Source organism: Megascapheus bottae, chromosome 14, assembly GCF_031878675.1.
Source record: "Megascapheus bottae isolate mThoBot1 chromosome 14, mThoBot2.hap1, whole genome shotgun sequence".
NCBI classification, from domain to species: Eukaryota; Metazoa; Chordata; class Mammalia; order Rodentia; family Geomyidae; genus Megascapheus; species Megascapheus bottae.
This window is the reverse complement of record NC_143522.1, coordinates 25,782,202-25,793,729: the sequence shown is the minus strand read 5'-3', so window position 1 is coordinate 25,793,729 and position 11,528 is coordinate 25,782,202. Positions and strand designations below refer to the sequence as shown.

The 11,528-nt window shown below is 48.0% G+C and overlaps 1 protein-coding gene across 1 annotated transcript; it reads left to right on the top strand.

Moving 5' to 3' along the window:
* Nucleotides 1–3,503: 3,503 nt before the first annotated feature.
* On the top strand, nt 3,504–11,474 carry Serpina11 (serpin family A member 11). The gene is made up of 5 exons (XM_090345413.1): nt 3,504–3,579; nt 6,715–7,360; nt 8,659–8,923; nt 9,599–9,746; nt 11,137–11,474. Exons 2-5 carry the CDS (start codon nt 6,718–6,720, stop codon nt 11,338–11,340), a joined length of 1,260 nt encoding a protein of 419 aa, XP_090201539.1. The 5' UTR covers nt 3,504–3,579; nt 6,715–6,717; the 3' UTR covers nt 11,341–11,474.
* Nucleotides 11,475–11,528: the final 54 nt, after the last annotated feature.

The window sequence follows — 11,528 nt, the reverse complement described above, 5'->3', positions numbered from 1 at the left end:
AAAGGCCCTCAGATAGAAAAGATGCAGAGCTAAGAGCAAAAGCTGGTCCCTTGGGCAAGTCTGTACATCAGTGAACTCAAGCAGAGCTGTGTGTTCTGATCTGGGGAGAGAGGAGCACTGACTGTGAGTGTGCCCTGCTGATGTCAGGGAGAGGCCTCCTTAATACAGTCCTGTAGCTCTACCACAAGCTGCAGAAAGCATTCACTCAGCCCTGAGTGGGATTCTGATGGGCTCTTGGAGTACACGGTTGAAGAGGTGTAGTTTCCTGTCTGCTCTGGGTCAGTCTATTGCAGCCGGACCCGAGTCCCACATAAGAAGCTCTGGGGAGCACTGCTCATGCTGAATGTCCATGTGAGGACTGCGACCCCACCTGAGGAGGATTCTGGTTACGATGGCACTCAGTTTCAGCTTTGATGTACTTGGTCTGCCGTCAAGAGAAAGGAGTAGGCTGGTGGAGGGCTCCTGTATTAGAGGCCTTGTCTAGAGAAGCACAGAGCCCTGGGTTCCATCCCAGTGTTGGAAAATGGGGGAAGGGGAAAGTAAAATGTAAAAAGAAATACTAAAACATCAACGCATAAAAGTGTAGCCATATTTTAAAAAAGAGGTAGACCTGAAACCAGAAATTGAGCAAAAGCATAAAGATGTATGTGGTTAGCAAGAGAATCTTCAGAACAGAAGGTTCTGGAAAGTGTATGACCTGGATGTGGCAGAAGAGACTCCATGGAGGGGAGACTGAGGACAAGTTTCATTGTGCTGAGCCTTGCACGATCCCAGAGTGTCTTGCTCCTTATTTTGCTGCCCAGCAGGACTGGGTTTATGATGTTAGGAAGAGCGTGGCCTTTGCTTTGCAGCCAGCTCTGAGAGACAGGAGTGGAAGTCAGGGAGCTAGAGGTGAACTTGAAAGGATCCTCACCAGGCCTAGGACAGAGGCCAGGGTAGGGGTCGTGACTGGAGGAGCATCCAGCCCCCTACAATCTCAAGCCTTCTTATGGCTCCCCGGAAGCTCTGAGTCCGTAGTTCTGCATCACAACAGAGATCAATGAACCACACTTGGAAAGTGCCCCACCTCCTCCAGCTGCCTCCCTGGGGCTCACTGTCAGACTTGAGGATCGACCTCTGGTCAGACCAGCAGGACAGAGTTCCCAACACCTCTCCCCCTGCCACCTCAGGTACTCCTCAATCTCCACTTCCCCTGGGTCCTCCTCCTCCTCTCCATCTTCTCCTCAGTGGGGTCATTGTTATTCCTAACCTAAGGAAGCCAAGGATAGATAGTCTAACCAACGAGACAGAGACAGAGGAGGTAAAATGGCAGTGGCTAACTCCAGCTATTTATAAAGGGAATGGGGAATCTAGGGTAAGGGGTTTGAGTTGAAACTCGTAGGATGGAAAGAAGGCTGGAGGATGGAGAAAGATGGTCCAGGCAGACTGAGAACCACCATGCCCAATCATTCAGAACAGAAAAATAAATCACAGTGTTACCTTTATTTTATTTTACTCATTCATTCAGTGTTTTCTGTTTAGCTATAGTTTATATGAAGCACACATAGTCTTCCTACTCATTTCTTTCTTTTTGTCTTTCTTCATACCACTATCCACCACCCATTCAACAACTCACTCGCTTTTTAATCTAGAACTCCAATTACACATATGCTAGACCACTTAATAGTTTTCTGTGGGTCACTGGGTTCTTTTATTTCTGCCTTTCTTTGTTTCTCTCTCTTGTTTTTCCAGTGGCACTGGGGTTTGAACTCAGGGCTTAATGCTTGTTAGGCATGCTTAACAAGCTACTTGAACCATGCCTCCAAGCCCTGCGATTTTATTCCTACTGATTTACTTTCAAGACCATTCGCTTTTTCTTCTACAATATTAGGCTTGATCTTGACTCAAGCCAGTGAAGTTTAAGTTGCAGACCTCAAATGTCTCCTCCCTAGAATGGCAATGGGAGAAACAGAACCTTTTCTACATTCCCCCGTGGGGCTTCTCTCCAGTGTGAATTTTTCATGTATTCCAAGGGTGTTGAGACAAAGGAAAGATTTTCCACCTTGCTTACATTTGAACGATTTCTCCCCACAGTGGTTTCTTTCATGCCTTTGGAGGTCACTGAACCTGGGGAAGGCTTTCCCACACTGCTTATATTCACAGGCTTGCTCACCAGTGTGAAGTGTTTCGTGTCCTCCGTGGCACTGGATCTAGAAAAGGCTTTCTCACAATTCTCACCTCGGTACGGTTTCTCTCCAGTGAGTTCTTTCAGGTTTTTGAAGGTTACGAGGATGAGTGAATGTTTTCCCACATTGCTTACATCTGTATGGTCTCTTGACAGCATGAGTTCTCTCACGCCTGTGAAGATGGCTGGGGCAAGGGGAATCTTTCTTACCTTGCTTATATCCAAGGTGTTTCTCTCCAGTGCAAAAGACTTCATGTTTATGAAGGGCCCTGGAAGCACTGAAGGCTTTCTCACATTGCTAACAGCCACAGGGTCTTTCTCCATTGTGAGTTTTCTCAGGGCTTTGAAGGGCATTGGAAAAAGTGAAGACTTTCTCCAAAGCTTACATCCATGGGGTTCCTCTTCAGTATGAATTTTTTCAAGTCTGTGAAAGGAAATGGTACAGAACTTGAGGGAAAGGGGGTGAAAACGTGCAGCAATGGCGTCACTGGAAAAGAATGAACGTGAACCACACAACTCATGGATGGAGATGGACGTGAGGAACTGAGAGTGAGTGAGGGAAGGGAAGACACTGTATGAAAGGACATGTGCTCATTACCTGACTCATGGAGTTGGAATCCCTCTGTACATCTCTAAAATAACAATAAATAAAGTAACTTTTTTGAAAAAAGAAAGGGAATGAGATGGCTGGTCTCCTTCCCAGTTTCTGCGTGTAAATGGTTTCTCTCCATCGTGAATTATTGTCTGTTTTTACTACAAACAAGATGCATGCTTTTACTAAGAAGTTTAAAGACCACAAAAATCTGCAAAGAAGAATGGAAGTCCCCTTCATGCCATTACTGAGCCATTCTCTCATAAAAAGTATGACTTTAGTTCCCGACTTCCTCCTAGACACTTCAAAGACCTGGGTTGAGAGCATGGAGAGTGCCATTCACTTTCATTGCAGCTTGCTCTATGCATTCCATTTCCCTCTGATCCCTCCCACTCTGTGGATTACATTATTAGTTATAATAAGTAATATGCAAATAATACATAATATATGAATGATATATATATGTTACAAATGTATTATGAATACCAATCCAGGATGACTGGATTCTAAAATGCCCCAGGACAAGGTCAACAGTGATCTTCCCCTCACCTTCATCACCTTCACCATCACTATCAAGAGCCCCAGACCCTACAGGACCCTGAAGAACAGGTCATGCTTTTTTGAGAGACAGGGAACCAGATCAGCCCTTTGGGAGAAAAAAAGCAACCAACAGGCTTCTCATTTGGTAGCCTCACTTTCACCCTGGTTCCAGGAACCTGCCTGACAAATATTGACCAGGCTTCAGAGGTCCTCAAACACCATCGCCCAGTGTCAGGAAGCCATCCAGGCAGAGGACCCAGACCCAGCTCAGTGACTTCGCTCTGTGAGTACACACTGGTGCCCGGAATGAAGCTGGCTGCTGCCTCTTCTCCTCTCCCTCCTTCTGTCTCTGTCTCTGCCTCTGTCTCTATCTCTGTCTCGGTATCTCTCTGTCTGTAGAGGCAGGGATGGGAACCACGAGCCCTTGAGCAAGGTACTAAACACTGCCACTATGAGTTTTGCAATTGAACTTCAGGTTTTCAAAAACCTTTTATGGAAAACCTGACCTTAAAGAACTTGGAAAGAGGAAGTCAGCGCAATGTGTAAGCATAGTTGGGCAGGTCTGCTCTTCACTGAATGTGACTTTTCTAGGCATGTCAAGAACTTTCATGTTGGAGCATCACCTGGGAGGTGACAGCAATGCCCAGCCATCAGAATGACCCCAAACACCACTCCACCACCTCTCCCACCCCTCCCCATGGACACATCTGCAGAGCACAGATGCAACCTCCGCCACACCCATATCCACAGCACTAACACAAACAACAAAGAGAAATAGCATTGTTCACAAACATTGCTCTTGATTTTCTTCATGGAACCCTTCTGGAAAGGGAGCTGAGATGGTCACTGCATGCAGCCTTGGTAGGAGGGGAAGAAAACTTGCAACTTTTCCATGTGCCAATGTGTGAAATGTTACCTGTAACATAATCGTTACAGGCCCACCCCTTTTCCCTTGCATTTTGCAAAAGGAGACAATGTTTCTGACTTACTGGAGGCCCCACCTCAGCTCCCAACCAATTAGAGTTTTCTTTGGGAAGCAAACCTTTCTGCAAGTTTGGGGTCCTTGGGGTGCATGGGTGGTGACTGCAACAGGTCAGGCCAGCCTTTTAAATAGTCCTGCATTGGCTACATTTTCTATTTGGGGAAATCTCTGTGTGAGGAGCTGTCGTGCAGCCCCACACTGCGCTGTGCTGGGGCGAGGATGTGGCCTTGGTGAGGCACTCACTGCACTTTGTCCCACAGGCATGTTTCAACACAGCAGATAAGGGAATGACATTCATCTCTCATCGCAGAGGGCCTTTGCAGATTGGCTGTGTGTTGCCACCACCAGGGCCATAAGCCAACCTCCTGCAGTAGGCTCTCCCACTGGCACAGTGTTGGAAACTAACCCAGAGGTCAGGACAAAAATCAGTAATCAGGACAAAAGGCACTAGAGGGGTTGATTCTGATGTTGAAGTTTTCAGGAAGACAAAGTAATGACAAGGGCCTGGGGTCACCAGCAGGTAGCCATTGTGCCTCGAAACTAAGGGAAGGGAGCAGAAAGCAGCAGAGTTTGGAAGGATTCAGGCTACAGGGTGGCAGCTTGTCTCCTGACATAGACAGTAGCCTGTCCCACGGGGTAGAGACCAGTTTGTCCACATTGCAGATTTTCCTTGCGTTCACTGCCTCTGCTCATGTGCCTTTGTAACTTTATTGAGAGTGGAAGGGATATGACATTGGTTTGAAAGGGAAGCCTTAGCAATTGCCCCACTCTGGGCACAGTTCAACTCACAGTGCTGCAAGCTGGATATCCACAGTCAAGGTGACCACAGAACTGGGCTCTGCTGACACTGGGGGAAAGAATCTACTCTAGGACTGTCCCCTGGCTTCAGAGGGTGGCTTAGTTTGATCTCTGGCATTCCTTGATTTGTAGAAACATGATCTGTTCTTTCTCTTTATGTCTGTATTAAACCACAGGCCTACCCGAATAACCTCATCTTAACTAATTATACGTGCAATGGCCTTATTTCCAAGCAAGATCACATTTTCAGGTCCTCGAGGTTGGGAGTTCAATTTATTAACTTGGAACACCCAATTCAACCCATACATACGTGATCTCCAACCTTCTGTCACTACCTGCCATGGGGGATAGTACCAGTATAGTAGTACATACCTGTGATCCCAGCTCATGGGATGCTGTAAACTCCAGGGAAACCTCACTCTCCACTCAGAGTCCATCAGCCCTGTTACTTTGCCCACTGGACTCTCAAGTTGTCCTCTTATTTTTTTGTCAGTCATGGGACTTGATTCCAGGCTTAGGAATTGTCCCTGAGCTCTTCAGCTGAAGGCTTCTGTCCTACCCATTGAGCCACTGCACCACTTCCAGTTTTCTGGTCATTAATGGAAGATAAGAGTCTCATGGACTTTTTAGTGCCCAGACTGGCTTTGAACCATGATCCTTAGATCGCAGCCTCCTGAATAGCTAGGATTACAGGCGTGAGCCATCATGCCCAGCTTCAAGTTGTCCTCTTCCATACAGTCTTTAAGGCCAATCATTGCCCATACTCCAACTAATGAGAGACCAAAAAAACAGAGCACACACTTTTGTTTAGGAAATAACTGACTTTTTTATATCGTCCTCTTTCTTCTTCTGTCTTACCATCTTCCCTCCCTCCCTCCTTTCTTTCTTTCTCTTCCTTCCTTCCTTCCTTCCTTCTTCCCTTCCTGCTTTCCCCCTTCTTGTGTGGTGCTGAGGCTGGACTCCAAGAACTCACACATGGTATGCAAGTGTGCAAATGTTCTACCACTGACCCGCCCCCCTCTTCAGCCCTCCCCTCCTCCATTGTCCATGGCCGTGGCCGGGGAGCTCAGCGTCACGTCACATAGCATCCAGAAGGTTTGTTACACAGCATTGCAGTCCTATGTATGCTTTTCCATTCAGCTATTACATGGGGCCCCAGCCTGTTCTTAAACTCTGCAGTCAGGGATTATGTTTACTTCTTTTCCCTGTTGAATGCTCGGTGCCCAGTTCACGTCTTGTGCCAGACAGATCCTTGAATATTATGCACAAGTGAGAGAATGCCTGGAAAGAAGGAATAACAAGAAAACAGAAGGATGATGACAAGCAGGGAGTGGAGGGAGAGAAGGAAGACAAGAGAGAGGGGAAGGGAGAGAAGATTGACTGGGTTTTCCACATAGCTCAGAGTCCTTTACTCAACACATTCTATGACCATGCGGGGCAGAAGAGAGGCTGCTGCTCTGACTAAAGCCTCAGAGGAAGGTTTCCAGAGTCCTTGCCACCCACGTTACACCTTGTTGTCTGTGGCCCTCCCGCAGTCCTGTTGTGGAATTTAGTTTGAATGGAGGGGTTGGCTGTGTGAGCGGTCGGGAGGGTTGAAGTTATTTAAGAAGGTCAATGAGCTTTCCATCTTGTTTTCAGAGAATGAGTCCAGCGTGGCTGTGGCTCCTGGGAGCCCAGATCCTGGCCTCTGTCCATTGTCAGTCTTTCTCTGCCCATGGAGATAAGAAGCTGGGGCACCCCCCAGCTCCCCACCACCAGGCCTCAGAGCTACCCGCCACCTACCACAAAGTCACACCCACCATTACCAACTTTGGGTTGCGTTTGTACAAGCAGCTGGCCGCTGGCACCCCAGGAAACATCCTCTTCTCCCCCGTGAGCCTCACCAGCAGCTTGGCCTTGCTTTCTCTTGGGGCCCAAGCAGATATCCCAAATCAGATCCTGGAAGGCCTGGGCTTCAACCTCACCGAGACCCCAGTGGCCGACATCCACCGAGGCTTCCAGAGCCTCTTGCACACCCTGAAACTGCCCCGCTCCAAACTGGAACTGAAAATGGGAAACTCCCTATTCCTAGACAAGCAGCTCAAGCCCCAGAGGGGCTTTCTGGACAGCATCAAGTTGCTGTATGGGGCTTTTGCCTTTTCTACCAACTTCACGGGGTCCGCCAACACAGGGAGGCAGATCAACGACTCCGTGAGGAAGCAGACGTATGGGCGGATCACAGACTGCCTCCAAGAGTTTGGCCAAGACACGCTCATGGTCCTTCTGAACTTCTTCTTCTTCAAAGGTGAGTGAGGGCCTCAGATGGAAGAGTCTCATGGCACAAAGCGCCGATAGGTCTTGGCCAGCCTCCTGGGACTTTGCTAGCATGTGGTGGTGTGACTCACATCCCTTGGGGGCAGTGTGGCTCTCATCCCATGAGGACTGGGAGTCAGTAAAGCAGCCATACAGCCCAGCAACACGGGGTGCTCTGATATGCAGCTATGGGTACCACAGAGCTCTCAAGGAAGAACCCCGCCCAGGGCTGGGGAGCAAAGGAAAGGCCTTTTGTTAAAGGAGACCTAGACAGGATAAATAAGTCAGGCAATCTCGGGCAAAGAGGCTGTAGAAGTGATGAGAAAGGAGGGCTGAGGATGGGTCCATGGGAAAGAGACACCCTTGCATAGTTACAGAAGTGATGCTTTATTCATTCGATGGAACTCAGAACACACTAAAGGGTTAACTAGAGAGAATGTCCAAAGTCAAAATATGTACATACATAGGGGCTTTGTTAAAGGTACCAGCCTTTGTCAACAGACCCAAAGAACTTACCTAGAGACTATAAACATAGAATGACAGCATCCCATCAACTTTAGAATGATCATCATGGAAGGGCAAGGTTGTGCATGCCTATAATCTCAGCTACTCATCTCAGCCACTCAAGAGGATGCATCCGGGAGTTTTAAATAAACAATACAATGTAGTGAAACCCTGGGGGGAGAGGGGGAGGAAAAGAGAGGGAGGGAGAAAACAAAGAAGGGAAGGAGGAGGGGAGGAAGGAAGGAAGGATGGTAGAGAAGGAAGGAAAAGAGAAATCACTCTCTTCACCATGTGGTTTGGAGGGGAGTGAAGGGGAGATGAGGAGATACATTACAATTTGCTCAAAGCAGGGCAAAGGAAGTACAATAGTAGCCAGGAGTGAACCCAAGGCCTTTGGCTTCTCTGCTTAGAAACAGGTTGTCTAGAGGTGTCTGAGCAAAGAGAGTCCATTAAGTGAAGCTAAATTGGAAGACTTGAGCACAGGCACGAAGTCTCTGTTTCCTCATCTCTGGTAAGGAGATGAAAAGAAATGGTGCTTATTAATTTCTGAGATGAGTTAAAGACACGTGGATAGTTTAGTAGATGGAAATCCTTTCTGTGGTCTCTAGTATACATTAGTTCTTCCAAAATAGAACCAATCCGTAGGTTCTCAGAGTTCTTTGCCAGTCCCTCCTGGCTCTGTCCATGGTGCTTCTTTCCCTCTTCCCCAAGCCCCCTCCCCAGTGAGGCTGTCCCTTGCTGCCCTCAGCAAGGGTGCTCACAGGCCTGTGGCCTCTGCATCCTCAGCCAAGTGGAAGCACCCTTTTGATCGCTACCAGACCCGGAAGGATCTGGTGGATGAGAAGACACCAGTCCGTGCGCCCATGATGCAGCAGAAGGAGATGCACAGGTTCCTCTACGACCCAGAGGTGGCATGCACTGTCCTCCAGATCGAGTACAGTGGCAATGCCCTGCTGCTGCTGGTTCTCCCTGACCCCGGGAAAATACGGCAGGTGGAGGCCGCCCTGCAGCCCGAGACTCTGAGGAGGTGGAGCCGGCTGTCACTGCCCAGGTAGGGGCGCAGTGCCAAGATGTCTGTCATCTTTGCTCATGTGCTGGAGCATATTTTTGAGCCTCCCCCATTTCAAGAGCTCAACTGGTAGACTGGCTCATTGTCCTGCCATTCACCAACTCTGAGGCTGAGCAGTGTTTAAGGTCTTTAAGAGTGTGGAAATAAGGACAGAATACTTGCCTTGTGACATCGGCTAACACACACATTGCATTCTTCCCTCACATCTGCCTTCCCATGCCCCTCATGTACTCTCCTCCTGACTGCCATTGTCTTCTCAGGAATCCCCCTTCACTAGACAAGTTATCACTGGGAAGCGGAATTCACTGATGAATCAGACGTGGAGGTGGAAAAGGGCAACAGCATTTACTCCACATGACATCATGTGTATTCATCCAGTTAAACCTTGTCAAAACCTAGCTGCTATCTGGCACTAGAAAGCCTGCCACCAAGGCAGCCAAGATGATGCAGACAGATGACCATGGCAGATCCAGCCACGGAGCATGCCATGAAGTCTGAATGGAGGGAGAGTTGTGTGTTGCAGTGTGATGTTCTGTTGTGGGAAGGCTGTGGGTGTCCCACGCTGTGACTTCCCCAGGGCTCTGGCTGCCAACAGACAGGGCACCTGTGGCACATGTAACCACACTGAACCTTGCCTGTGTTTGATTTTCTCTCCAGCCTCTTGGATTTGCACTTGCCAAAGTTTTCAATTTCTGGAACATATAACCTAGAAGAGATCCTTCCTCAGATTGGCCTCACCAACATGTTCAATGCAGAAACCAACTTGTCAGGAATCATGGGGCATCTCAACAAGACCATCTCCAGGGTACGGCTATGAGTGTGGACGGGGAACAAAGGGCCTTCCCTCTTCTCACAGGATGCCCCTGAAAACCACATCCCCATTCCTTCCCTGACACCTCCACACCCCAGGAAAGGGTTTGGAGTAAGTAGGTGCTCATTCTAGATCATTCGTGGGGATGGAATTTTTCCAGGTATAGGGTAAATTTATTTTTATTCCTAAAACTTTCTCCTGGGGCAGCTGTGAAGCACCGCTTTCCTTACAGCTGTAGATAGTTGTTGGGTGTGAGTGGCAAGTGTATTAGTAAGTTTTCCTGCAGTAACAAACATCCCTGAATCTCAGCATATGAGACTATATCCATCTTGTATTGCATGTCAGAAATAGCTCACTACCATCAGCCATAGATTAGCTTCCATGACTGCTTCCTGCCTGGATGGAATTAAGGAAAATGCCACTGTTCTGCACATACCATTCCCAGATTGGGGGGGGGGGAGCTAGAGGCTCTTAACTTTTCTATGGCCTCTGTAATACTACTGGCTAACGTAAGTCCCGCTTTCAAGACAATTACCAATGGGTGTACACAGGTCAGGTGGAATGACTAAGGATTGATAACCCTCTAACAAGAAGAGAATTGATGGTTGGGATTAGTTGAATTATTATTCGATCTTTTACAAGAAGGAAGGCAGCAAAGGTTTGATTATCTTTCTCATATTAGGATAGACTTGTCCACTGCCATTGGACTGTTCGCTAGGAACTTTATTCTGTTTTCTATTTGGGAACACCTGCTAGTGGAGTGTCCAGTCAAGGCCAGTGTGTGAAAAAAGATAGGTAATCTTTTTAAAGACCTTTTGTCATAGTGACCTTGGCTGCTACAATTAACTTTTCACAGAGCCTTTTAGAAATAACAGGGAGTGTCAAGGCTCTGACAACCTCTTTCAAAGCCTCCGAATCTCTTTTTTTCTCAGGAAGTTGGATGGAAGTACAGTTAGAAAAACACCACAGCTCCTATCCTGGAGGCCAAGAGAAGGCCTGTCTGGTTTCACCAAGCTCATGTAGAACAATTACTTTTGATTGATGAGTCATTTTAAAGACAACAAAACTGGGTCATGGTGAGATTAAATGCAGCTCCTAGGAAAACAAAGTCACACAAGTATTTAAAAATATTCCTGTAGGTAGCTGCTGGGTTTGCAGCCTGAGGAAGACTCAGTATACCCAGATTGGTCAGGCTCGATTGTCATGGGAGGGAGAGAAAACAGAGAGATGGAAGAGGAGAATGAAGGAAGGGCTGGGTTGTGCCCAGGCAAGCAGGATCTGTCCCCAAGATGTGGTTCTCCCCACCTCTCCAGTGTAGCACAGATGTACCCTTTGCCATGGAAACCCCTGGCTTCACAGCATCACTATCTGACTTCTCTCCTAGGTGTCCCACAAGGCAATAATTGACATGAATGAGAAAGGAACAGAGGCAGCGGTGGCCTCCGGCCTCCTGTCCCAGCCCTGGCCTATGAATGTGACACAGATACCACATGCCCAGTTCAACAGGCCTTTCTTGCTGCTTCTTTGGGAGGTGACCACCCAGACTCTTCTCTTTCTGGGGAAAGTGGTCAATCCTGCTGCAGAGTGACTGTGATGAGAGGCCAGGGCTGTCTTTTCTACGCAACAAAACAGAGAAGCCAGTCCCTGCCAGTATGGTGGGAATACTTGCAGGCCAGGAAATATGTGTACAGTTTCTAATAAAGCTGCCAATGGGACTGTGAACACTGAGGATCTGTGCTTATGAGGCAGGGCTCACGCCAGAGCTGCTTCTATCCA